The 27367-nt window shown below is 41.1% G+C and overlaps 2 protein-coding genes across 3 annotated transcripts; both read left to right on the forward strand.

The window, feature by feature from the left end:
* The first annotated feature begins 23 nt into the window (after window positions 1-23).
* On the forward strand, window positions 24-7901 carry ifrd2 (interferon-related developmental regulator 2). 2 transcript variants are annotated; one of them, XM_061271331.1, is made up of 13 exons: window positions 24-784; window positions 2103-2159; window positions 2794-2910; window positions 2991-3075; window positions 3157-3281; window positions 3380-3537; window positions 4132-4185; window positions 4690-4868; window positions 4946-5054; window positions 5340-5474; window positions 5697-5825; window positions 6002-6094; window positions 6506-7901. In XM_061271331.1, the coding sequence occupies exons 1-13, from the start codon at window positions 742-744 to the stop codon at window positions 6584-6586; spliced, it is 1365 nt and encodes a 454-aa protein (XP_061127315.1). In that variant the 5' UTR covers window positions 24-741; the 3' UTR covers window positions 6587-7901. The 2 variants fall into 2 exon arrangements, with proteins under 2 accessions (XP_061127315.1, XP_061127316.1); XM_061271332.1 differs by lacking the exon at window positions 2103-2159.
* Window positions 7902-8262: 361 nt separating this feature from the next.
* Window positions 8263-14710, forward strand: zgc:136971 (S9 family peptidase). Its single transcript, XM_061272862.1, has 21 exons — window positions 8263-8496; window positions 9383-9515; window positions 9793-9868; window positions 9948-10023; window positions 10147-10238; window positions 10319-10453; window positions 10537-10628; window positions 10751-10788; window positions 11292-11413; window positions 11506-11566; window positions 11781-11875; window positions 12252-12303; window positions 12403-12506; window positions 12610-12742; window positions 12855-12938; window positions 13018-13098; window positions 13473-13561; window positions 13624-13817; window positions 13899-14001; window positions 14155-14261; window positions 14484-14710. Exons 1-21 carry the CDS (start codon window positions 8370-8372, stop codon window positions 14581-14583), a joined length of 2094 nt encoding a protein of 697 aa, XP_061128846.1. The 5' UTR covers window positions 8263-8369; the 3' UTR covers window positions 14584-14710.
* Window positions 14711-27367: the final 12657 nt, after the last annotated feature.

Genomic DNA, 27367 nt, shown 5'->3' on the forward strand with positions numbered 1-27367 from the left:
TTGTGTATGTACAATTTAATCACGCATTGTTCAAGTCTCATTAGGTTCAAGCCCCCACCCAATGTCTGACGTCAAAACAGCGTTGGGACTTCACCGACGTACCTAACGCCACGACCTCGTCATGTAAAAATATTTTTCACTTTTCTGGCAAGATCACTACATAGTACTTTATATAAATATGCAAATCCCTCTATGATTATTAACGATTACTGAAAAAGGAGCTGTCTTTTTTGCTCAAACTATTAGCGGAAAGGGGGATCGGTGACTTGGAGCTGGCATCCTTGACCAAGCTAACCTGGCAACCCCGTTAGCCGGCGTGCTCTCTGCTGTGAGAGGAAAGGAAGATGGTGGACTTCGCAACTGCAGCGTGCTTCAAACTCCTTCCCAAACTCTTTGACAAATGCTCACTGCGCCAACCCGGTGTTACGTATAGAATACCTGGCGACAAACATAGATAATACACCGATAGCAATCGTGAAGGCGAGTGGGTTTGTCACCTGTGGGCAAGATTATATTCCCGGGTGGAAGTCAGCGAGTTGGGTGGTTTTTGGCCAGTCAGCTTTAGCCAACTCGTCACAAGAATAGTGTCAAAGGAGATTTCATCGTTTTTATTTTGAATTGTCATCGTGGAAACAACCCCAGATGTCTCCACGCCGATTGTAAAGCTGAGAGAAGATTTTAAATTGGACAGTTTGAAAGCAGACGTTAGTTAGCCTCGCCCGGCTAAATCTGCTGCACGCCATGCCGCGAAGTAAAAAAGGGAAACGGGGCTCTACAAAAGCCGGTAAGTGTGCTCACAGCAGTAGTATAATCCATCTTTCCCACACGTAGCTAATAACTGAGTTGTGACTTCATGACAGTGTTAATAAGATGACTTTATGGTGGAAGTTGTCATTGCCACAGGGTTTGATGTTATGCTAGTTTTAACAAAATGACTCCTTCTAATTAGTCTTCAAAATGTTTTTGCTCTGACCTTGTCATCAGTGTTCCAGTTAGACAACAATTGTGTGCGAAACAATGTTTGTACGTCAACTTCATTTTTTATTTAGAAACAGAGGTGGCAAGAAAGTAGAGATATTTGCATAAAAACAAAAACAAAAGTTATTAGAGAAAAGGAAAACACGCAAGTGCAAGGATAGAGATGGATTCTTACAATATCTGTTTTGATAACTTTATGATTTTTTACAATTCTTGAAATGATGATTGTCAGACTGGTATATAAGACAACAGATATGCCACGAAACTTGGCAAACTTGGGGCTAAATAATTCTCTTCACGTGGGGAGCATCTTGCTTATCTTACTGTTGACACTTTTTCCTCCCTATAATATCCCACCATCTCAATGCATTTGACAGTTTGCCAATGTACACCCCCCCCATCACATCATCTGACAAGGGTGAAAAATGTAACTCACTTAGTTCAACAAATTCAGAAATTGAAATTTCAGAAATATATTTTCAAATGTAGAAAATACAAGTACAGTAAGTAAATCACAACGCCATAACTGCCATATACTATTTGTACTTGATTACCTCCCACTGCTGGAAATAATCTTCTATTTATACTTGTGCACGCCTATGAAAAACCTGGTTTTATTTCAATCTTTTGAGTGACAGCTGCGTGCAAAGGTCCCACGTGTTAGTCTAACTTAGTCACGTGTGTTCTGAGTGCATGTGCTGTCACGTGTGATGTCATTTTTTCTTGTGCACTGGTGTGGCTCTGGCATGCACATGTTGAGTTTTCACCCATACTGTAAGACAGCTTCTAGTATTCACACTCGTGCCTGTAGCTTTTGACAATTTCAAGAATCAAATGTGGAGGTTTTGGCATGTGGGAGGAAGCTGGAATACCCATTGGACTTATCTGCTTTTTTATTTTTATATTGATGTTTTCAAAATGAATGGATGTCAGACAGACCTGGCTGTAGTAATGACTGAAGACCTCATAAAGTACATTTAAAAAAATAAAAACAATCTCACATTTTATGTTTCCTTCCCGGTCATTCTTTTACACTCTTTTCTTCCGCATTCCATTTCTATATTCTTCCACCAACACATCCTATATTTACTTCATTCATTCCTACACCCATACATCATCTCCAGGATCTCTTCGTCAGGAGGTTCTACAGCTACAGTTGACGGCTAAAGCCTCACTGAAAGGTAACTCCTGTGACGAAGAAAGATTATAGCTATAAAATGTATTAATCGCCCCACCCAGTTTCGCAGTGGCAATGCCGACACAGCACAGCTCAAAAAGTTTACACTGCACTTGACTCCACACAATCCAATGACCTCTGAATTACCTCCCCTGACCTTGATGACCTGCAACATGAACACTCACACAACATAGCATTGAGGATTGTGCACATGGAATACCACACCAATAGGCAAACAGTAAAAAGTCCTGATCCAGCAGTAATTTGAGGGCTAGCTTGCTTTGTGCATGCATGCGCACACGCACGCATGCGTAACACGTAAGCCGCACTGAGTTACATAGTGGGGAAAAACAGCTGAGCAAAGTTGACTTGCCTCTGTGTTTTATATTGTCAGTCTGCTTTCTTTATTTACTAACATTCACCCTAAAAATATTACAATGATTGTGTAGCTCCAAATTTAGGTGCCATTTCCATTACTGATTTAAATACAAGCTTATGAACAAATATGTGACAATACATCCAAACGTAAATAAATATGGTGCAAAATACTAAATATTAATGCTTTGTCTCCCAGTGACGTTCCAACCAAATTTTTTCAGAACCGATCTTAATATTCCTATTCTTGTGTTGCCCGTTAGGTCTCAAAAATGGAGCGAAGGCGGATTCGGGAGCCAGTGACGACGAGCTGACGTCGGATGTTCTCAGCCACTACAGCAGTGCCAGTGAAAGCACCTCCGTGCTGGAAGAGGTCACAGGTCGGCTTGATTCACAATTAGTGGGAAGTTCTTTTGTACCTTTGTCTTGGGTAAAACAAATAATTCCCTTTTCATTAAAGGAGGAGAGCAGGTTGACGAGCTAACTGCCCAAGAAGAAACGGAAGATAAACTCAAACAGTGCATTGACAACCTCACGGACAAGAGGTGAGGCTCCTGTTTCACGTCATGAAAATCCACAATGGCGGCATGTCTCTCAAAAACTCTTTCCTGTCTGCTCTCTTTCAGTACAAAGACTCGACTCGCAGCCCTCGAGTCGTTGCGGCTGGCCTTCTCATCCAAAGTGTTATACGAGTTCCTCACAGAGAGACGCTTCACAGTCAGCGACTGCTTGGAGAGGAGCCTTAAAAAAGGTCAGTCTTGCTCGTTCTCATTTTACCACTTAGAGTTTTTACAAATACGCAGTTTGACATTAATAATGTTTTCTGCCACGTTCCCTCCACGTGGCCAGGTAGCGCAGAGGAGCAAGTTGCCGCGGCGACCGTCTTTGCACTGCTCTGCATCCAGTTGGGGGGAGGAGATGAGGCAATGGAGGGCTTCAACATGCTGCGCCCCGTTCTCACCAGCATCTTGATTGACAACACGGCCGCTATGGCAGCACGCCAGAGTGTCAGTAAACACGGAAAGCCGCTCACTTGGTTTACATTAGAGTCGAAACCTGATGAACATTTCAGTTGACAATTATCTTGATCAGAATATCACAATTATTGTTACTATCACGATATTACAAATTATTGTGCCACCGTCAAATATCGGATTCAGTGCAATCAGCGACCAGTCAAACAAGTGGAAACACTAGTATGCCTGTTTTCTTAATATACAACTGTTTATTTCTTTGTGCGCATCTGTTTTTGTCTGAAGTGGACCCTGAATCTGGAAGGAAATTGAAATTAATCCAATTACTAAAAGAAATGTAAACAAACAAGGCAAACCAAATAGACGTCCCAGTGTGTTTTTCCTACAAAAAATATAAACTCTTCAACTGTTTGTATGTTTTGACATTATTAATTGTAAACAACAGCCTCCAAAGTTAATGTCATGCATATATGTTTAAAATGACAATACTATCTGATTAATTATAAACTAGACACGTGTGACCTTGTATTTAGTTCTTGTGTTGTCCAGCTGTCTTGAGAAACAAATCCATGAAAAAATTGTGTCTAGTTTAACTTATCGGTTTGTCTTTGCTTGTGTCACCATCAGTGTGCCAGAGCTTTGGGGATGTGTTGCTATGTCTCTTCCGCTGAAGATGGAGAGGTGAGATCAGCTTTGTTTAAAAGGTTGGGACAAAAAAAAAAGTACCTCCAGTTGACCTATTGGCCCGTTGTATAAAATGGCTGGATTTCCAGGTAGTCAATTAGAGGGAGCCCTCGGTTTACCATTCTTATGATTCATACATTGCTTTTGAGGTTACCGATGGCAACTATCGGCAGTTAGCACACTACTGCAATATTTACTGCTGTGAACTGTAATTGTTCAATTGTTTTATATTTATGCCCTAGTAGTGTTTTCCTTTCAAATATTTCCAGAAATGATGACTTTACAACTGCATGGTGTTTGAATATGGCACTTTCCAGCTTTATTCCTGTTATGGAAAAAGAGCTTTATTGTAAACTGAGCATCCCTTGTATGAGTCTAAAAATAACAACACAAAAAGACAACACAATAAAATATGCTTCTGTGTTTTATGAACTGATGGGAATGCATGTTTTGTTAAGTACACACCAACCCTTTTCATTGTTTCATTTTGAACCCTGTCAGGACTTGATCAAGTCATTGTCCCTCCTGGAGAGCGTGTTCATGTCTTCCTACCCCAACAAAGAGGGAGTGCTGCCCACACCCAAACCTGGCGGCCCAGGTCTCCATAGTGCTGCCATGCAGGCCTGGTCCTTGCTGGTCACCATGTGTCCAGCATCCAAACTCTTAGTCTTGCTGCACCTGTGAGTCGAGGCGTTATCTTTGAATGCATGTTTTTATAATTTGATTTTTGAAATCACAAACTCATGATCTGTTGCAGCCACCTCCCCAAGCTGCAAGCTTGTCTGGAAAGTAGTGACGTCAATTATAGGATCACTGTTGGGGAAACCATTGCCCTGCTGGTTGAGCTCGGACGCGAGATAGATGAGGTACATACTGCATTTCTAAAGGTAACAAGTATCATCCCCACAAAAAAAGTCTATCTCGACTGGGCAGAAATTCTCCTATTGATACTGTAATGTAATGTATTGCCCACAAAAAATGAGGGAATGCTGTGCATCCAATTTTTAATTGGGTGGTCTTATGGTGTTTTGATAAAGTTTAGATCTTAAAACAATCTCTTGATATAAACTACAATAATGCGAACATTTCAAAATATGGAATTTAGTGTGTTGGAAAGGTGTTATGAGCCAGTTTTTCTTTTTTGTATGCAGGACTTTGAGGTGGAGGATGGTGAAAGTCTGTGTGAAAGTCTGAAGAGTTTAGCAACTGACAGCCACAAGCATCGCGCCAAGAACGACAGGAGGAAACAGCGCTCTATCTTCAGAGAGGTTCTACACTACATCGAGGTGGGCGCCAGCTGCCAACTTGAACAATTGTACGCTGTGTGGGATGGCATTTTTGCTCGTGATTAACATGACTTGGCTATCGTGCGCTCACGCCACAAATATATATTTTTTGTTGGTCTATGCTTTTGTTTGGTGTTCTGCCCATTTTTTGAGTCTTCTTGTCAGCTATTTAATATTACTCTGGTTTGTGGCGCTTAAGAGATCCTGTTATGTCTCCTTCAGAACGAGGACTTCACAGATGAGAAGATCAGTTTTGGAGTAGAGAGCATGTACGTCGACAGCTGGACGAGGCGAAGAATCTATGATGCTTTCAAAGAGATCCTCGAGTCTGGTGTTAGGCACCATCTGCAGGTCAGCAAGCGCTTAAAAGAAAACTGATTTTTTTTTTTTTTTTTTATAAAACCAATCACAATTTTGTGAGGAAACGCTTTACATCTATTATCTCCAGTGACTGTGAAAGTAAATGTTTGAAGTTGGGAACAACACTGTCATAAACGATTTGGGGGTTTCCTTTTGTCTGGCTGCAGTTCAACCCACTTCTGAGAGACATCATTGGTCTTGGCCCTCCCATCATCCTTGACGCAACCGTCAAGGCCAACAAGATTTCACGATTGGAGAAGGTAAAGGCCTTACTTCTGGCCTCAGGGGTCATGTTCTGTATGAATTCTGAGCATCCAAAGATTTGAATGTCTAGCCACTCATATTCACCTCAATATCTTCAGCCTAACACCCTGCTTTCCCATGTTGAGACTGCCCCTTTTGTGGAGGAAATGAGTGAAAATGAGATAATTCGTGCCAATCTGAGGTTATTGCATGACTTTATTTTTTTTTTTACTGAAACGTTATTTGTTCAATAGAAATTTTCTTTAAGTACTTATGCAAAATAATTGTAGATGGTGGTCAGGGCAGTCATTTAAATCAATAAAGGAAGAAAGAACTAACATTATATTTTCATCTTTGTATTGATTATGTAATATTGTTACTTATTGGCTGTACTCTACTGAAGCCTAATTCATCATTTCCTTCACCAGCATCTTTTTAACTCGGCTGCCTTCAAGGCCAGGACGAAGCAGAGGAACAAAGTGCGGGACAAACGAGCCGACATCATGTGAAGATAAAAAAAAACTTGACACCAATCGACTGCCTTCAAGCCAGCCTCGAAGAGGCATAATGAATTAATTTGGACTCAAAACATTTTACCTGTGGATACATCCTTCAGATTCTAGATGGCTCACACTCAAGCTCGGGCTACCATTATGTGAAAAACATATTTTGCGTATGATACAGAGGAATCATTTTTAAAGATGATAATTTAATGTGTTAACTGTTAGTGTCATGTAACAAAGGTTTGACTGGATGCAAAATGCTTTATGACTCAGAAGAAAAATAGTGGTAATATGATGCTTTATTCATGTCAATAAATGAATAGAAGCATTTACAGTTCATTCTGAAAGTATTCACAGTAATGAACTCTTTTAATATTTTTTCATATTACAACCTTATTCTAAAATGGAAGAACTTACTTTTATAAGTTATTTCTACACATGCAACACCCCGATAACTCAGTGGTAGTCTCCTAAACCAGAGGTAGGGGGTTTGATCTCCGGCCGTTGTGACCATGCCGAAGTATACTTGAACAAGATACTGAACCCCCAGTTGCTCCTGGTGCTGTCTCATCAGGAGCTAAATAAGGAAGTTGGTGTGAAGCGCTTTGAGGTCCTTAACAGGTAGCGCTCTACAATTGAAAAAAAACATTTAAAAACAAAAACACACACATATGTAGGACATAATGTAAGTCCTCACCTCTTTTGCACAGGACTTACTTGCTGCAATCTGGCAAAAGCCATTTTGTGATCTCTCCAGAAATTAGTCAGGTTAATATCTAGGTGCTATCTGGTCAAGTCCAGGACAATTGGGGCCTTGCATTTTGGAAGAAGATGTAATGTAACAAAATGTGGTTTGAAGTTGTGTGAATATGTACCAGATCCACTGCATATTACATGGAAGGAAAATTCTGAGGCATTTTATCTTGAGCCTATTCTATGTTGCCGTTTTGAAAGGTGCTAATGACAATGTGGTAGTTGTTTGTACATTATGTATCTAATAGGATAACTTTGCCAAATCCACACTCTCCAAACATTGCGACTCAAGCGAAAGTGGGTGTCTTGATCATGTTAGTGTGCTTTATGAGTTTGAATCATCACTGACAAACTATACGCCTCATTGGCTTTTCGGAGGAATTTTTTGAAAAGGGGAAAACCCCTTAATTATCCGGTTGTTGCTATTTGTACTTCAAATTGTACTAAAGTATAACAGGAATACTTTTTACAGTTTAGGGAAGATGACAGATTATTATTATGTTGCAGTTTTGTCTATTTTATTGCAGGTGGGTGTTACTTGAATCATTAAAGGAGTGTCTTGAGCGTTGACTGTTTAATTTTCATTCTCAAAACATTCCACTCGGCAGAAATTATGTGTATAACAATCTTTCATCTCATAATTTGGAGCCCAACACTGACCCCTGGAGAACACCATAAGAAATGTCCAAAAATATGACAAATCAATTGGCTTCACAAACCATTCGATCAAATGACTCCTTATATATCTCTAGTGTGGCAAAAGCATTTTGAATATTCCAACAGTATATCTGTTAATAAAATATCACTAATCAGTACACATTCATTTTCTACTCCTTCGTGGTGCCGTGCATCCCTTCGCTCTACACCCCTCAGAATGGAGAAGAGTGGTACGATCCGCTCGTATATATTGAGCTGCTGCTGGTGTGTACAAACTGCTGCTGTGTCCAAAGATACGTCAGTGCATAAATGTGCTCGACGTGTGTTAACGGGAACCATTGTTCATTTGTTGTTTAGTGTGAAGTTTGTAATCCCACACATGGAGTCCATGCAGGCCACACACTTTACAAAGGTGTACGGTGAAGTCAGCTGTCTCGCCACGCCTGTGTCTGCTGACGTGCGGGAACAACTGCAAGGAGACAATCGTCTTATCACAGTCAATGCAGGTACATTCATCCACAATAGGGTATGACGGAGTGACTGTCCGAGGTTACAAATAAAAACGCATGAGTTTATTTCCGATTTATGCGCCCCCAGTAGTCTATAAACTGGATTGTGATCAATTTGCGGAATATCAATTGAGCAGCAAGCCACTTGTTTTTTTTACCCAGCAGGGGTGTCAAACTTATTTTTGTCGCGGGCCGCATTGTAGTCATAGTTTCACGCCTCCTATTATATATAGTATAGGCTACAAAACAAAATCTTTCTCAAATCAGACTATTAAAAGCTGCTCAAATATATTAAAAATATATATTTTTAAGATTCTTATAAGAGGTTGCATCCAGTTTAATTTCAAATTTGTTATTTAGATGTGCAGTTAATATACTGTGAATGTATTGGGATTATGTAGTGATGTAAGAATACAGCATCCATGTGAATGTGATGGATGAGATTGAGCCACCTCTGGCCATCATGTACTAGCTCCGCCCCTGTTGCGAGTTATATTAGCGCTAAATAATTGACAACATAGGTAGAATCATTTTCACATTGTTTTTGGTATAACAGGTACAGTAATCTGTGGAGTGCAAATATAAAGGAACATTGTCAAATACACTTTTCATCTGAGATATGTGCTTCAGAGTGGCAAATCTTCAACTGAGGTCAATCAGAAATCTGATTTTTTGGGATAAAACTCAGATGTTTTGTTTTAAGACCATATCACACAGCTCTCCTATAGGACCTTCCAGTATTTTTGTCACGTCACTGCTATAAGCCCCTGGAATGACATCTACACTGCTCCTAAATTTTGTAGAAAGCCTTTCAGCAAAGTGGAAGAAGCAACATTTTGTTGTTCCTGATCAGGTGTACTAATATCTTGGCATGCATTTTCAGGGTGGAATCAGATTGATGCGGTGAGAGCATCCAGACTTTGTTACTCGCAACAATGGACTCTGATCTCAGCCCCCAGAGACCAGCAGATTAGGACAGCCCTACCACCAGGACCATGTATACCTGTGTCTGGAGAGTAAGTACAGACGCATACAAACACGCACACGCTTCGGCTGTATTTAATTGTTATATTCCATAGTATATTATTATTATGCACCAATGGGGTGGTTACCAGGTCTGTCTAACAGCTTTGGGTTTCAAACCTGTGTGTGTGCACGTTTCACAGACATGCAGTGAAATGCGTAGATAGTAGACGACCAATGAGCCAGTTGGCTGTAATAATTAAAAATAGAACGTAATGTGCCACAAAGTGTTAATGTAGAAAGTAAGAATGTGGATTTCTCCCCTTGTAGATTGCTTAGTGCTCTTTCGCCCATTGGTGGATTGAGAGCAGTGGTCCGAGATACGGGTGGTCACCAGCTGCTGGAGGTGAGCAGGTCACATGGACTTCTCTGAGCATTATGTTCATTGAACCAGGAGTGTGTTAACACCGTTTGCAATTTTGTAGATTTGGGACCATCATGGTCTCAGGAAATGCCTCAACCTGACTGCCCTCAACAAACATGGCGGCGTGTACGATGATGGTGAGACAGATGCAGATGACCGAGAAAATGGATGAATGTTTCTTGAAGTATTATCTGTACAGTCCTTTTTGTTTTAGTTTGATAGTGGCATTGTAGGTGTGTTATTTTGTTGTGTGCTCACAGCTCAGTTTGGCGGCCTGTCATGGTCAGAGTGTGAGAGCAAGCTTCTCTACGTAGCTGAGAAGACCAAGAACACAGAAGAGGGGTCATCATGGGTCATCATTATCATCATTTGACACACACGCATACACACATGGATAAAATATTGAATCCCATCTTGCATTTGCACAAACAGGACAGGAGTGTATACCGTGAGGACTGGGGCGAGACTCTGACCAACAAGAGCACTCCAGTTATTTGTGTGGTCAACCTGCACAATGGATCAGTGGATGTGTTGCCGGGTGTCCCTGCTGACATCTCACCAGGACAGGTGAGTGCAGGGTCCTGTCACCAGTACTACTTTGTGTGCTACTTTGTGTGTTGACTATGTGTGTCTGTTTTCATCTCATCTAGGCTTGCTGGGCCCCAGGAAGCCAATCAATGTTTTTTATTGGTTGGTACCATGAACCCTTCAGATTGGGACTCAAATTCTGCTCCAATCGCAGGTTAGGAGAGATGTTGCACGTTAACGTTGCATTTTTATTTTATTTTTTATAAATTTGATTATTGTTTAGAATGTGCACACTTCATAATCTCTAAATGCCATACACTGTCTTGACTCTCGCAGGTCAGCTTTGTTCCAGCTCGACATGGATGGTCAATGTGGTGAGTCAACTATGTCACAATTTCACTTAGCAAATATATCATTACTGTCGGACGGAAAACCTACCTTTTACAAACTTGCTAATTGTCATATTCTTTTACAAATCCGTCCACTATCGGTCAGTTCTCATATGGGTCTGTTATTTTTACAAATCATTGGCCAATCCCCAAAGTGTTAAACGTGGTTTGCTCTCTTTGACAGTTGCTCTGTAAATATGCCTTTTTTTGGGACTGGGCATGAAAAGTATTGGTTTTAGATTTGCAAGTATTTCACAAAATTTCAGTAATAGTCCATCTCTCAAACACTATGCAGATGTTTTGATGCCCACTTTCAATGATAGTGAGCTCCGATACCTTTTGAACAGGAATGACACATTTCAAACAGAATGAACCTTTTTATCTACCCAAATTTGAGTTGGATCACCAGGCTTCACTGAGGAGAATTTGTAAAGCACTGTATATAGTCTAACATTTCAGATTCTCCAAAATGTGCATCTGTAAAACAGAGCGCTTGACGGGGGAAAATCTATCGGTGTTCTGTCCCAGACTGAGTCCAGATGGGTCCACACTGATCTACCTGCAGGGCCTGGTTTTTGGGCCCCACAGTCAGTGCCTCAGTCTACAGCAGGTACCTGTATCATGTGTTTGAGTTTGTGTGTGGGTGGGGTGAACATACTTTATGTCCTTTCAACCATCTACCAGTAACTTGATCTTTCACAGTTGGACCTCAACAGTAGGACAACGTCTACTCTGTTGGATGTTGTGCATAGGCCTCAGAGTGGTATGTAGCATTGTTTTTTTTACCCCTCAGGATTCTAGCAATTCCTTATAATATGCCATAATGTATGAATTGAATTTATTAATTGGGTTCATAATTTGGCTCAGTTTCATTTCTCAGCATACATGCTCAGATGAAATAAAAATTGCTGTGTGATATTTACATGACAGTGTATCAACTCTCTCAATCCACATTTGGAAATGTGATTTTGCTCCAGATGGCTTTGCTGGCATTTATGAAGCCTTGCCCTCCAGCTGTTGGTCTGCAGATGGTCACAAAGTTGTGTTCACTAGCGCCTGTCAGAACCGCAAGGTATGCATATGTGTCAATGACATTACCGTAAAGTTCAAACTATAAGATGAGACTTTTCCCTTCACCTTTAACCCTTGCTGCTTGACAATTATGTCGCTTATTTTTGGATTTTCCTGAGCCCAGGAACGTCACAATCGTGTCTCATCTTAACTTTGGTTTAAGTTTCCAAAATGTCGTTTAGTCTTTATGTGTTTTAGCTCTGTTTAAGTTTTAAAATCTATTTCGTGCATATTGAAGCTTTAGAATTTTTGATTGTGTTCTCGTTCCACTTGGTTTTTAGTTTTTCTTTCCTCTCTTTTCTGCTCCGGAATTTAGCCTTTAGCTTTAGTTTACTATCTGTCCACTTCATGACATCATCGGTCAACTCATCTTTCAGGATCTCTTCATGGTGGACAGAGGGTCAAAGAAAGTCTTCTGCCTCTCTAGTGGTAAAAGTCCTCCCTCCTAACTGCAAGGCTGAATTGACACTCCGTGGTTCAAGTGGGGTCTAGTCTCACAATTATTTTTCTTTGCTGCGCCTATTTTAGGCCTGTCTGATGTTAACAAAAAATATGGCAGCTGGAAGCTACTTACCATCCAGAATGATCTGATGGTCGTGTGTTGCTCAAGTCCCAACACACCACCAAGCATGGTTAGCACATGCACACATCATGAGGTGCGCCTGCACAATATATTTGAAGTTTTTGAAGCTAATAATGTTTTTTTTGTGTGTGTGTTTGCGTGTGTGTGTGTAGCTGGTTGGATTTCTCCCTTCATTAGGTGAAGCTGTGACCTGGCACCTCCTCCAAGAGCCCATCATGACCTTTGACTTCCTGTGGAGTGTTCTAGAAGTTGAACCTCTACCAGAAGAAGACAACAAACACTATCGTGAGATCCACACATGCATACAAATGCATCAAATTTTTTTTTTTTCTTTTTGACGCGTGATGGAGGTAGGGGCTTCTTCACGTTTTATACTTGTCCTGATCTTTGTCTGTAGCTGGCTTAAAGTTTGGAGCGGTCCTGGTTAAACCATGCAGTCCGCTCCATGAAGCCCAGACACCACTCGTGGTCTTTATCCATGGTAGGTGTATTTATTTTGATCACCAGCAGGCTGTCCAAAAAGCTACGTCTGGTGGTTTAAGGCATGATATCTCACACAGGTGGGCCAAACTCCCAGTTTGCCGCGGAATGGAACACCACCACTGCTGGTCTTGTCTCTCTCGGCTTTGCTGTGCTTATGGGTGGGACACGCTGAGCAACGCAGCCTATACAGTTCACCATAGAGACAGTTCAAAACAATCTTTTTAGAAATATTTTTGAAAATAACTTATTATTTTGTATTTTTGGGAATGTTTTTAAAAATACATTTAGTTGTTTGGAGAAAAAAAAATGTAAAAAATCATATTAATTGCATATGTATCACGTATGCATGAATGCATGTTTTTATCATAATTTTGTTTAATTAGATTTTTTTTCCTGCAACTCACGCCTATATGGTAGTCATTCTTGCTTGAACCTTATTAACTAATAAATATTTGAAACCTACTGTAGACCGCTTAGTGCTCTTGTTTGTAAGAAAGATTCATTAAGATGTTTTCTGCTTCTTTATTCCTAGTAAACTACCGCGGCTCAACAGGCTTTGGCCAGGACAACATTCTATCCCTCATCGGTCACATTGGAAGCCAAGATGTTAAAGACGTCCAGGTAGCTTACCAACCCAATCTAACCTACCTACTGTACCCACCTACCTGCTGTGTTTTGCCTAGAGAGCTGTGCTTGCAGCATTGCAGAGTCACAAGACTCTTGACCCCAATCGTGTGGCTGTAATCGGGGGTTCCCATGGCGGCTTCCTATCTTGTCACCTGGTGGCTCAGTACCCCGAGTTCTACAGGGCTTGTGTTGCCAGGAACCCCGTCATCAACGCAGCCACCTTACTAGGCACCAGTGACATTGTGGACTGGTGAGACTGGTTGTTTACTTTGGCTCTCCAGCTTTCACCAGTTGAGCTGTTACACTGTCCCTCCCTTCTTGCACTCGCCAGGCGTTATACCTGTGTGGGCTCACACTACTCATACGACCAGACACCCACTGCAGAAGCCTTGGCTGCCATGTTGGAGCAGTCACCTATCATACATGTTGCACAGGTCAGTAGCGATAAAGACATTGTTTCCTGGTTGGATGTGGAGTCACTGCCATACCTCACCTGGTAGCTCTAAACTTAGATGTTGCCCTAACTGTAAGCCTAGAACTCTACCCCGTCCTGAACCCTGAACCACAATGTGTTTTATTTTATATAGATCAAGGCTCCGGTGCTTTTGATGCTGGGAGGCAAAGACAGACGGGTGTCTCCTTATCAAGGTCTGGAGCTCTATAAATTGCTCAAGAGTCGGGCGTCACCTGTCAGGTACAACAGTGAATATCAAATCACATGCTCACACACATTGCACCAGGTCACTCCGAGTCTATTGAATGTTCTTTAAAGGCTTTTAATATGAAGGGCCGCGGTGTTAAGAATGAAAATGGAACAAGTGTTATAATCTCATCTCTCGCTCACTCACAGTGTGACTGTAATTCTCATTGATGCTTTGGTGTTGAGTGGCCATCATTGCTGCCATTGTCTTTTCAGATTATTGTGGTTTGCAGAAGATGGACACTCCCTGTCCCGAGTAGACACACAGGCCCAGTGCTTTGTCAACGTAGTGCTGTGGCTGCACCAGTACCTCTAACACACACGTGTAAATAGACGTAGTCATGGTCCTTATCATGCCCAGTGATGGGAGCAACAGGCTATTTTGTTACATAGGTTTAAGAGGTTTTCTGTTATGAAATAAAATGACTCAACCAAATCAATAATTTTACATGCCTTTTGTTTTTTAAATCTTAATTATGCATGACTGCTCAAAAGTTCCCCCCACCTCTAAGTACTCATTTTCTAGAACGCCATAGAAGTATAGTTTCTACAACGCCTAGCAGAGGGCAGCATAACGCCATCTTGCCAGTTGTCCTGCTTTGTAATAGCAGCCCTTTCTGACTGCATGCTGAATCGCTTGAGTGAAATGAAATGTGTCTACGCAAGTGTGCATCTTGCGAGCAAGTGTAAGATGAAGTGACAAAACAGAAGCTTGATGGCGAGATGGATGACTCAATGGGTTCAGTTTCCTGAGTTGTAATGCAACAATTCTCAACTGATGGGTTGAGACCCAAATGTGCGTCGTAGCCAGGTAGTAAAAGAAATAAAAGGGGACCGGTAGAGGCTCCATCTAACCCTTGATGAAGAAGATTGTTCCAATGACGAAAATCGTTTTTAAAAAAAAATCAATAACTGGATGGGAAGCAATGCATGATGCCATGACTTTGTTGGATCAAGCATTGTGGTCACGACTGTGATTGTGGCCTCGAGCAATTCCCCTGACTTTGCATTCTTGGATCTTTCTTTACTGGAAACAAGAGAAGTTGTCAACGGCACACAATGAAATCTATCTTCCAGACATTCCCTCTCGACGCACCGGCCGTGTCACCGACACGCGTTATGTGGCCTCGACCGCAGCTGCGGCCTCATGAGGTCGCCGTCACGTGGGGGCGGGTGATGTCACTACTTCGGGAGACGGGTGGGACGGCCGGGATGGAGACAGTGCTGACGAAGTAGCCGAAGGAAAGGAGAAGTGACTCAATGGTGACGGACAGAGGGAGACGTTCAGCGCGGCCTTCCGTGGTATTCGGCTGTGTGGGCCGAGACGCTGAGACGAGGCATTGTTCCCAAGCCGGGATGAGGCGCTCGCTCTCGCCGCATGTAGGAGGCGGACAAAGGCAGGAAAGACCGCATGTGTGATTTTGGACATGAGGGGACAAAGGACCGCTTGGTGTTGGATTGTTCTGCTGCTTCCTGTTTGTAAGTGGCTGCAGAGGAAGAAAAGTACAGAACAATAAATAGTTGGCCATGCAGGTGACAGTGTTGTTCTAATAGCAACATATTGTGAGTGAAAGCCTAATTTTTCTCCACTGGAAGACATTTTACATATGGCCACAAGTCAGTGGCAAGACACATGAGGCAGTGCCGTAGCAGTTACCCCATTTCATGTTCCTGCCGCCTCTTGCTGTCTCTATTCTTCTGTGTTTCAAGGTGCACCACGAGTCCCAGTTGCTAACTACTAATTGGTGGAACCAAATTAAAAATGTTACTATATTTTCAAGTGAATATAAGTTCAAAAAGTGCATAAGTGTTCAAAGTTAGAATAAAATGCACATTTTCAGTTTGAATGTGTTTGTATAATAGTGCATGACAAAAAGAGGGATAAGATAATACATTTGTGTTGTATAATTGTTGTTGTAAATGTGTGAATCATATCCGAGATGATAAGACACAATGGGGGTTGAGAGAAGAGAAAAAAGATGGACGACTGCGACGGCGAGGACGAGTCAGGTGATGGTGATGCTCCATAAAAGCTGGTTGCCAACTGCATTAAATACAAAAGAAGAAGATGATAAGGCAAACTAGGGAGAGACACTCAAATGGATACAGAAAAGTGGAAATTTGATCAGAGTGGGCGAAAGTGTTCAGCAAGAATGCTTTTGCAAATGTTAACTGGGATAAAGTTTGTTGGTTGAGGGAACTACTCAGCAGAAGACATCAATGTGTGCAATTAGTCACTAATACAGAGGTTAATGCTAGTGCATGGAGTTTGCTTGGCAGCTCACTACAAGCTAATGCAATAAGTAAGGCCTGTGTGGAGAAACAAAGTTGCCCAGTTGCCCACTGGACTGGACCGTTTGCCGACTGGGAGGACTTTGTCAACTCGGAGTGCTTTGCTGACCTTGCCTGGTGAACCTTTGACCCGTCCCCTGTTGCTTTCCTCACATCATTGAAAGTAAGGTACCTATCATTGTTTATTTATGCCCTTGGGTGAAGGAACCATTTGTTTTAGGCTACTACGTACACAAGCATCGATCTGGCCAGCAACGTTGACCGATATTGGGGTATAGTGCTGTTGAGTGATTGCCGGCTCTGGGAAGATTCGTAGCATGTTGCTTTTTGGGTGAAAAATAAAAGCTAGAGGCATTGTAAAAGTCACTAAATTAGCAACACTGAGTTGCATACCTTAGTTGGCCTCTAGGTGATCATTGAAAAGCAATCAAATTGAACTCCAGTGTGATAAATGCTGTATTTTTCTGTCTTTTATGCATTATGACAGAAAGATGCCACAGACACATAAAAGGGTAAGTGATAGCTTGTGTGATTGGGTGACACCTGAGCCCTGAGCACATATACATATATGCTGTATTATTATTATTATTATACGCATTATTTCTATCCAACGTTGTCATGGCCATAGCACCCTCAATTTCCAGACAGAAAATTCACAGCTCTAAGATCAAAGTGAAAGAAAAATCCCAGTTTATGCTCAATTTGAACTTTGGTTGTGATGTTGCCGCTCCGGTCCCAATTCGCTGTCCTCCGACCATTTAAATGTTAATTTCCTGCACAGCCGATATTAAAAGCAGCGAATGGCGAATGGCGAATTAATCAAATTGTCAACCACAAAGTTCCAACATCTGCAACTTTCCTCCTTCTGCCTGCCAAGCACATATTCTCATGAGTGTGTTTGAAAATAATGTTTAATTAGGATTTGGGGCATCAGGAAGTACAGTATATAAGAATTAGGTAAAATTCAAGTCAAACGTTGCTGCCGTCACGATTTCCCATGATCCCCTTGAGACCCTCTTCCTGCCCTTGAGCCTTGTTTCATTTCACCGCTTAGCTTTGTTTGGTATGTACACACGGTGCATGGATGGCCCTGCAATGTCTTAGGGGCATGTGGGGGTTGCAGTATTGTATCATCTCCTTTTTCATTGAGTGACTTTTAAAGAAAGTTTGGACAGTGCGATCTCCTCTCATGCACGGACAGTAAGGTACTTGCTTCCCAGTCACTTTGTTTTTAGTTTGAAAAGGGGATTTTTTTTTTTTTTTTTTTTATTGCGTCAGTGTAGTGAGTCCTAACCAGTGTGTCGTGAGATCATGACAACTAATCCAGCTCTTAGCTATCTTTGCCAGTGATGTATAATGACAGGAAAAAACTATTAAACGGGTTTCAACTAGATTGCAGAAGGTACAAGTAACTCTGTGTATCCACGTTGCCATTCACACAAAATCCTAACTAAATAAAGACTGCATTTTCACCCTGAACAGCAGATGTTACCGGAAAGCCCCGCAGTGTGACGTCACAAGGTGTGAAGCAAACCAGTTGACGTTCGTTTGATGAGTGATGGAGGCGAACGTTCTGTTCCCACTTACAGGTGTTCCGATACCATGTTTTTGGTTCAGGAGAACACATGTCGCTGTCATTGACACGCCGTAGGCATTTCTACTGTAAAGAGAGTGGAGTATGTGCCCTCATAAAAGTCACAACAAGTTATGAAACAACATTTAATAAGTAGTTAAATAATAGAAGTCCCACGCATCTTGTATTTCTCAAAAATGCAAATTTTGCCCCACGATTGGCTGCAATCAATAAGGTTGCTCAAATGCCAACGTAAACAAAAGCAACTCCTTGAGTGAGGACTTCTATACCCCCCACGTTTGGCATGTTGAAGCTCTGTTATGTTCAAGCTGGACTATTACCACCTACCGGCATGTATATGAAGAGGATTGTGGGATTTTGGGAAGTGTGGGAGCCATCTCGGTTCACACACTAATACCCTCCATTTGGCACGCTTCCATCTGGCCTTTGTCGCGTTCTTGTGTGTCCTTATTTCCATGATGCATTTTAGCCTAAGAGTGTAGCTTTGCCATGCACGTTAACAACCTCCATTTACATTCTAAACTCAATCTTAAAAAAAAACTTAGCCTGTTCTGTGCTGTCCACGGACGACTGACTTATCTATCCACCGAATGGTCAGTTTTGTTTCAAAGATTTTACGTTACGATGGACACCGGCTGTCTTGGCATCTTTACCACTTTTATCACGATCCATTTGTATGCGTCCATGACTGCATGCGTATGTCAGAGAAATGACAAAAAATCATAGAAGACATTGAGTACAAACAAGTTACACCATTTTTCCAAACGCTTCAGTTGGCAGGAATTTATCAGCAATAAACTAACCCACAGTGCTGGAATACAGTTGACAAGCTAGTTTGCCGCCTCAGTAGAAAATGAGATGGTAAAGCCGCTGTTGTTTAAATCTCTACCATCTTCACACAAATCTTTCAGCGTCTCGTGTGTGTCGGGCCCATAACTCATTGAAAACTTGTCAGCTTAGCCGTGGACCCGCAGCCAAGTATGTTTCATAAAGCATGCCTGGGCTAAACTCAAATACATGAACACAAATTTTCTCCTTCGCTCTCCTCCGGCCTGGTGTGATGTAACACAACACATAAATCTATCATAAGCAATGTTTTTTTTCCCCTCTCTACAAATTGCATGTATCACACATGGATAGTACCGTACTAGTACAACGATTTGTCTCTGTTATCATCACTTTTACTTTTTGGGTAATGTTCGACATGTCCCTACATCCATCTCACATTTCATGAAAAATCCTGTTTTACATTTTAGTTGACTTGAAAGAAACTGTGAGAGCTGATCAGAAATGATGGCTGAGCCAGAGTTTGTCTAGTCATAGCAATTCTTTACAAACAAGATCCACTTTGTTACCAGCCCACGGCTTGTGTCAAAAAAAGCTTGCGGCTTAATTAACATAACAATGACAACATAAAATGGCACAAAAGGTTCTATGAGTCACTGGAACCTACCCCAAAATTTTAGCCACCTAACAAAACAAAAAAGCTACCAAATTGGAAACACAGATGGTAATGCAGTGGCAGTTGCTTTTCTGTAAGGACTTGTACTTTGGAGCTGGAGGGTCGAGATTCAAGTTCTGGTGCAGACAAACTTTAAAATGGCAATGATAGCAGAGTCCCCAATGCCCATGCAGAATTTGCGGGCTACTTTCATACTGACATCTCTCCTTGCGTATCTGAAAATAACTTTTTTTCTTTGCAGCCTAAGGCTTTGTCATGGACCCATTGAGGCTCAGTTCCAAAAATCTTTTCGAAAGATAACTCACACTCTTCATAGTTTCTCTGGTCTTGTGACTTAAAGTCAGTTGCAACTTGTATATATTAAAATTAGAACTCGGACCGGCCCGCTGAAACGAATGCTGGATGACTTCAACGGAGAGTCAGGGTACACCCTAACAGTTCAAATAAATTGTCACATGTCCTATTCCCTGTTAGCTGTGTTGTTTGGCTTTGTCAGTGTTTTGCTTCCATAACACTTAATCCACATGGTGGAGTGTTTGGAAAAGGTTTGTGCTCACTCTTGGGTGGAGTGCAGAGCAAGAGGAGCGTGTATGCGTGAGTTGGCGTTCATTTTAGTCCGTGCTTGTTGTCCATCCAGGACAGATTTTAGACTGTGAGGGTCTGTTGTATAAACTAAAATAATAGTTAATTTGTTGCAGCTCTTTGCTCATGGTACACTCTGTACACATCATGTTCAACACAGGAGGACATCTAGTGAAAAGTTGTACAATAGAAGGAACTTCTAAGGTCAAACACAATCCATTAAGAAATGCGCAGTACCTCGAACAAGTGGCTTCTATGTGTGTGTGTACGTGTGTGCGTGCATATGTTATTGGCTCTGTTTTAACATTCAACTGATGTCACGGATGCAGCAGTAATGCAGTTTTTGCTCCGTGCAAACCAAGACTCTATCTCCAGCGATGGTCCTCTCTCATGTTTATTCACGTTGAAACTTTGCTGCAGTGTTCACCTGACTCGGCACTTGCACTCAGATCTGAACTGCTCTGTCAGCTGTAAAAAAAACACTCTGGACAACCAACTGCTGTGGACATCCTCATGTACTTCTTGTACATACACTGTAAAAAGTGGTTACATGAATGTTTAGCTGTGGAGATTTTGTATAAGCATGCAGAATATTGTTTAAAACACTTTGCTAGTTGCTACCAAGGGTTACAAGCCATTACAGCTGCTTACTTCAAGTCGTACATCTACACGCACATATTAGAGTGATGTAATACAACAAGGTTGAGAAAATAGTGACTAGGCCCAACAGTATGTTGACAAGCCTGTGGAAAAGCCTGCCTGAACTTGCCTCCTGGCATGCGGTGCATAGTGTCCGCACGTTGGGGGGGGGGGGGGGGGGGGGGCGCAGTGGGAAGAAGCAGTGGAGTGATGGACAGAAAGAGAACAGCTCGGGAATGAGGCGCCTGGAGCAATGATGGGATTGAATGATGGAGGGGCCACTATTTTTCCACAAGACGAGCGATTAACCTGGGAGTTAAGAACTTCATTTGCCTCTCAGCGTACCGCTGAAAAGTCTTTTCAGATTTATGATGCAGTCTCTCTGTTCACACTTCTCCATATCCTGAGTGCCTTGACGTCCCTTTCTGTGTGTTATTTCCTTTTAAGTGCAATACACTGGGCCAGGTGTGAAGGACGATTGTTGTTTGGGTTTACTATTGTAATCGGTAAGAAATGTTGGTTGGGAAAACTATTTGTCAGGCTGGTGAGGAGACCTGTTGTTTTGGCTGTGTTTTATTGGTGCAATACGAACTGTAATAATTAGGGATGTTCGATAGCACTTGTTTTCAGACCGATCCCAGGACCAGTACTCCATAATCGAGTAGTCACCGATACTTTTATCCACTCTTCTAATTTCTGACCATTAAACGGTCACAAAATTGCGGCCGACATACTTTTTAATAACTCTGGTTTCTGAATAGATTCCTGAGATCGGTACTCCATCAGTAGGAGTCCATCCAGAATGGGTAGAAAACATATCGGGCAACACCAAAGGGAAGGGAAGTGTGGGGAAAATAAAAAGTGTCCGAAAAGAATGCGGAATGATAAGGCAAACAGCCGCTGAAGTGTGTCATTACCTGTCCTTGTGCTCTTGCTCGCCTCAACACATTCAGGCTGAGAAACACCTGTCAGGCACTCGTTCACCGTGCATGTGTGTGTGTGTGTGTGAGAGTGTGTGTGTGCATGTGTATGTGCACGTCTTCCTCTTTAAGTGGCTGGAGATGGATGTTGCAGCTAAAGTCATTTCAGGGTGGACAAGGCTTTCGCTGACAAATTGTGACCAGCCCAACTTTGTCCTTGGACTCCAGAGACATTGAGATAAAGCACGAAGACACCTCCCCAGATTTCATTTCACTCCTTCCCTCATATTCATTTTGTCTCCATTGTGTGGTCAGAAAAAAATCTTTATTTATTTATTTCTATAATTGCTATCACAATAACAGTGCCATACTGAGGCCGTCTCATTATAGTAAGACAATGCACTTGGGTTTCCCACAGAGTGTGTAGTGTGACAATTTCGACAAACCACAGCGAGCAGAAATGGCGAGGAAACAGTTTCCCAGTGTTCTGAGCTGTGATGCAGAGTAAAGGAATAATCTCCTTCATGCAGTTTGGAGATAATGGCATCCCCTGAACAAAGAAATCATAATAACGACAATCGCCGGGCTAATTCTCCCTAAGCGCTTAAGAATCTGATTAGGCTCCATCGCAAGAATTTGCAATCTCAGATTTTTTTTTTTTCTTCCAAATTGGGAGCAAGTTCAATTTTCCTTGTCTCTGATTGGATCAGCCCACTCTCGTTTTGGACTGTGACCTAGTGGGCCATTGGTCCATTTTAACACGCATGGTATGAAACCACCATGGGGGTTACATTAGGTCTTGGATCTACAGTAAGTACCTCTCTTGAAATATGCGCAGCTATTCCAGACATTTCCCGGTCTTTAAGAGGGTTTAGTAGACGTTCAAATAATTAGGATTAGTTGAGACGTGAAAGATTAGTAACCAATAAATAATCTTTCTCTCTGGCACAATGGCTAATTACCAATTGGACTGTGAGGCAAAGTAGAAGGAGCCTGAAATAGGAAGGACAGTAAAGGACATGGACGTAAAGAAAAAAAGATGCATAAGGAAGAGTCACAAATCAAATAAAACCTCACCAGAGGCGCGAAGTTGGTTGTTGCTTGTTACAAACATTCTGAAATGTCCATGATACTTTTTTTTTTTCTTTCAGTCAAGCATGTAAATCACAAAGTATACAAAAAAATCATGTGAACTGGCTTGGGAAACTTTGGAAAAGCTTTACAAACAAGTTTTTGATATTTTTGTTGATTCAACTTCAAATTTAAGTTGACCACCATACAAAAACAAATCCAGATTTAGTAAATTGTGGTCTGTGCCCTTATATAACTTTATCAAAAAATAGGATCCCAAGTGTCCTACGGGCTCATGAATAAAAACACATTCCAGATTACTGGCATCTTTCGTGACTACAATTATTTGCAATTTTTGAGGAAGATCCAGATCACATGAATTGCCGAGGGAAAATACAGATGGTTGTTTTTTTTTAGGGGGGTGGAAACACTTTAATTGATTTTGATTTACTGCTCTGTCTGTACCAAGTGCTTTGTTTTTCATTTAATTTCAAAAGCATTTGTTATAGTGATTATACTCCTCTAAGGGCAAATTCAAAAAATGGCAGGAATTGTCTTGTGCAAAAAGAAATTGCCAAAAGTCTGCTTTTAATTGGTATTGTCCTGTCCTTTTAAATATATATATATATATAATATATATATATATATATTTTTTTTGTTTTGTTTTTTTCAGATAACAACAAAAGTCCCTTTTACAAAGAAAGCATAACCTGTGAGCGTTTTCACCCTAAATTCATTCAAGTCTCTTTTTCATGTTTACCTCTACCTCAAACATCGTTCTTATTATCCGTCTGTTCTTCTAAGGGGGAGGTGATGCATTTCAGCGCTTATACTTGGGATTTTCCCTCTAATTATATGCTGAACCACAGTCCAAACATCTGAACTTGGCAGCGCTGAAGAGAATTTCTCTGGAGAACTCATTGTGCGCAACATACACTTTGCACTGACTTCAAATGAGAACTGTAAAATTAATGTACTGTTTTTCTAGCTGACAAACTGCTTGTGGTTAGCTACAAGCGGAAACTTGTCACTTTTACGAGTGAATTTTTATTGTTGATGTTTTATATGCACTCCAGAGTACACTTAAGCCTACTTTGGATTTTGGATAGGCCCTTCTTATGACCAAACCATGTAACATTATTGAATTCCTCTAAATGTTATTGTTATTATTATAGCTTACCTTGCTTATCTGTAAGTTTTAAACAGTTTCTTCATTTATACCTGGAAAACAGTTACTCATAATAAAGCATTTGTCTCATATAGTCATTGTTTGAACTTCTTTTGTTTTTCTTAATTTAATAATAATTCCCAAAGTAAAAAGCCAAGCACACTCAAAACAACTTAGCAGTTCACGGGGCAAGAAATTGATGATTTTTACTTTTTCTTTTTTTTTTTTAACAAGAGAATTTTTATTGTATGTCAACATCACTCTGGATTTTGGATCGCTTGATCCGATCAAACTTTTTTGATTCCCCAATCAATTTCTTAACAACTTCAATAGATGATACAGTCACGGTCCCAACAGTCCAAGACCGTTCAAAACTGCATTTAGAAGTGACCGATAACATCATGGGAACAGAAAGCTTCATGATTATAGTCTCAAAATATTCTCTTCTATTATTGAACCGTGATATTCAGCCACAGTTTGTGAACTTTTTAAACATCCTCCCTTTGTGTGGCAATTTGCTTTTGTCTGCTTCTGCATCCAGTCTCGTTTCTTCTTTTACCTTCTGCTGGAGTTTGAAACTAAATAAAAACGACACGAGACAGGATGAGTAGAGGGCAGCAAGGCCAATCAAACTCCAGCAACATGTCGTGGCCTGGGGGTAGATAGAGGCTTATTTAGTTATTTCTTCCTTTCTGGCTCATCTGTCTATGGCCTCTGACCCCTGAGCTTTGACATTTGGCCCCTAACCATATATAAATATACGTATATAAACTTGCAGCCAAACGGCAGATCAACCCAGAGGACTGCAGGTGAGTCCAAAGCATGACAACGTTCCTGTAACGGGGAAAATAAACCACTTTGCGTCGTGGTTGAGAGGTAATCATTCACATCAAGGTGATGAATCCACCTCTCATAGAAATCCCATTTTCACAATTCAACTTTAACTTCTTAAACAATCAAAGTAGGTTCCAATTTTTTCCGTCTTACCTCTTTTCCATGAATCTTGAACGCCCCGATCCCAACCAACCAACCACCCACACAATTTTCCTCTTGACCCACATGAAATGAGTTTTGACCACACCACCCAGGACAGTATGAGCCCTATTTTTCCTCCTCCAGCATGTTCCTACTTGTCCACTAATCTGTATTTCCACAAGAGGTGCGGACTATTTTGGCTTTAACTAGATTTACATGCGGAAAAAGCTCTTCATAAACCAGTAAGGTATGGAAGATGAGCAAATTATATGCCTCCTCCGAATGTTTACAATATGCACAATGTCATACTCCACTCAGGAAATATAGAAGATGGAACAAAATCCGTTCCTCGCTCAAACATTTGCTTTTTTATAAACTGTACGAGCAACCTAGCAAAAAATAACATTCATCACAAATACTGCACACCTGAGTTTTTATGTCATTCAAGTTTAAATTGTTAACCGTTGTTGATCTTGTTGAGGCTGCTTGTTCATTTAGAGTAAGCAATAAACAGAAGATAAAACATGCAGACTAAATCCTTTCAGCCGTCTCGCATCGTGTCACGCATAAAAATTTTGTCGAACATATAAGATTTTCCAGGAAGTCTTGGCGGACTTCCTAAATGAGGCCGTTCACCTTTCCCGCTTCCACTGTTACAACTGTTAATGTGAGCAATATAAACTGCAAAGATGTCAAATGCTTAACGTCTAGTGAGTCTTTGCCAATACACACACTTTAAAAGCGGTGTACTGACTCGACTCACACGTGCCAAAGGAATTTCAACGAAGCGTAACGATGATTTTGCAAACACGAAATGAGTAATAATAAGGTAATTGTATCCTCGGGGATGCTGCTGTGTTTACACAGCCTCCCTACACGTACTCCCGTGCCATTATGTTATTAAGTTTCAAAAAGCAGCAGCCCGCTGCCGTACGCTTGTTGTGGAAATCTGAGGACTACTGTTTGAATTTTTTACATTTCTGGGGTTGCTCTCTGCCCAAATTCATTAGTGATTGGCAGCGGCGATGAATAAAGAGCAAGATGATCTGTTTTTCTTTATCACTTGTCCGATTGGAAGTGGCTTCCCGATGGATCGTGTTTCTGGATTGCGGCTGGATTCACATGTGGCCTGAATAAATTCAAAAGTTTAAGTGTTGTCTCAAAGTTACTCCAAGCTTGTTGTTAAATGGTGCATTGTTAAACTTTTTCTCTTTTCATGATGTTTAATGCTTGTAAATGTACTGACTGCAGCAGATCCTGACCTACATTTCAACCCATAAGACCTCTTTACTACAAGAACTCAGAATTATTTTTGGATAATCTAATTATGATAATCAAATACATATTGAAGCATGATATTAAAATGGCCAGATTCCAGACTCAAATGAGACCTTCTCTGAAAACTGCCCCCTACCTTGTCATCCATGACTTGAACTCGAGGTGCTTCAACAAAGACAACATTGTTATGCAACCAGGTTATGTATATTTTTTTATCCATCCCTACCCTGCACATAATTGGTGGCTTTGCACGCTGCAGCGAGGAGGCAAGAAGAGAAGCAAGTCAGCAGTTTGATGAACAAAACAATTTCAATTAATAGAATTTGTACAAAATCCTTGAAGTAAACAAAATACTACTAAAACGTCAAACACATAATGGAAGCCTCCCGCAGTTGATAGCTCCAATGTTCTTAAACTGGTGTAAAAACAAGTAAAAAGCTAAAATAATGCAAAACTGTAAAATAGCATAAAAAGAGCTGCTATGCAATCCCACCCTTCAAGGCTTTTATGACTTTTTTCTCCCGCTGTTGAGTGATCCAAATGAATGCAGCAGGTGTCTTCTGTCCTTTTCCTAATTTGACACATTGTGAACCATTTAAGGTTCACTGCTCTCCATCTATGTCTATCACACAGACTGACTGAAAACAAGTTTCCTTTCAGAAAGTCAACAAAACGAAGCGGAAAAAGCACCGCTATTTGTTTGGAAAGGAAACGAAGCAGAGCAGAAAGCACGGTCAAATAGTGAAAAAAAAGGCAGACTAGAGGTGAAAGCTCCACAGTATGGAGACAATGAGTGATAAAGAGGAGGTAGGAGCTGTGCGATGTTAAGGTGAGCGCTGGGGTCAAATAGTTCCTCAACACAAGCCAGGAGGACCACACAGACGATAAAAAAAACACCTTACTATTTAAAGAATGGATGTTTTCTTAGTGACGTTTTTTGCCACGTGACGCTTATTCTATACGAGATAATATGTTGGATGTGACTGAGAACAGCTTCACATGCTCACCTTCCCATGACGATACAAGTTCAAGTCTGTGAAAACACTCTAAAAATAAAAGGAAACGTAGTAAACCACACACCCCAAGTCTTTTTGAATCAAATAATCAAGCATAAGTGTC

This window comes from Syngnathus typhle, linkage group LG2 (genome assembly GCF_033458585.1).
Source record: "Syngnathus typhle isolate RoL2023-S1 ecotype Sweden linkage group LG2, RoL_Styp_1.0, whole genome shotgun sequence".
Classification (NCBI taxonomy): Eukaryota; Metazoa; Chordata; class Actinopteri; order Syngnathiformes; family Syngnathidae; genus Syngnathus; species Syngnathus typhle.

Bases quoted from the DNA above. Each gene is read 5' to 3' on its own strand.
- ifrd2 (XM_061271331.1), top strand. From the start codon at position 742: ATGCCGCGAAGTAAAAAAGGGAAACGGGGCTCTACAAAAGCCG. The intron at 3,538-4,131 runs GTCAGTAAACAC...TGTCACCATCAG, and splicing joins CTATGGCAGCACGCCAGAGT to TGTGCCAGAGCTTTGGGGAT. The intron at 4,869-4,945 runs GTGAGTCGAGGC...GATCTGTTGCAG, and splicing joins CTCTTAGTCTTGCTGCACCT to CCACCTCCCCAAGCTGCAAG.
- zgc:136971 (XM_061272862.1), top strand. From the start codon at position 8,370: ATGGAGTCCATGCAGGCCACACACTTTACAAAGGTGTACGGTGAAGTC. The intron at 8,497-9,382 runs GTACATTCATCC...ATGCATTTTCAG, and splicing joins TCTTATCACAGTCAATGCAG to GGTGGAATCAGATTGATGCG. The intron at 10,454-10,536 runs GTGAGTGCAGGG...CATCTCATCTAG, and splicing joins CTGACATCTCACCAGGACAG to GCTTGCTGGGCCCCAGGAAG.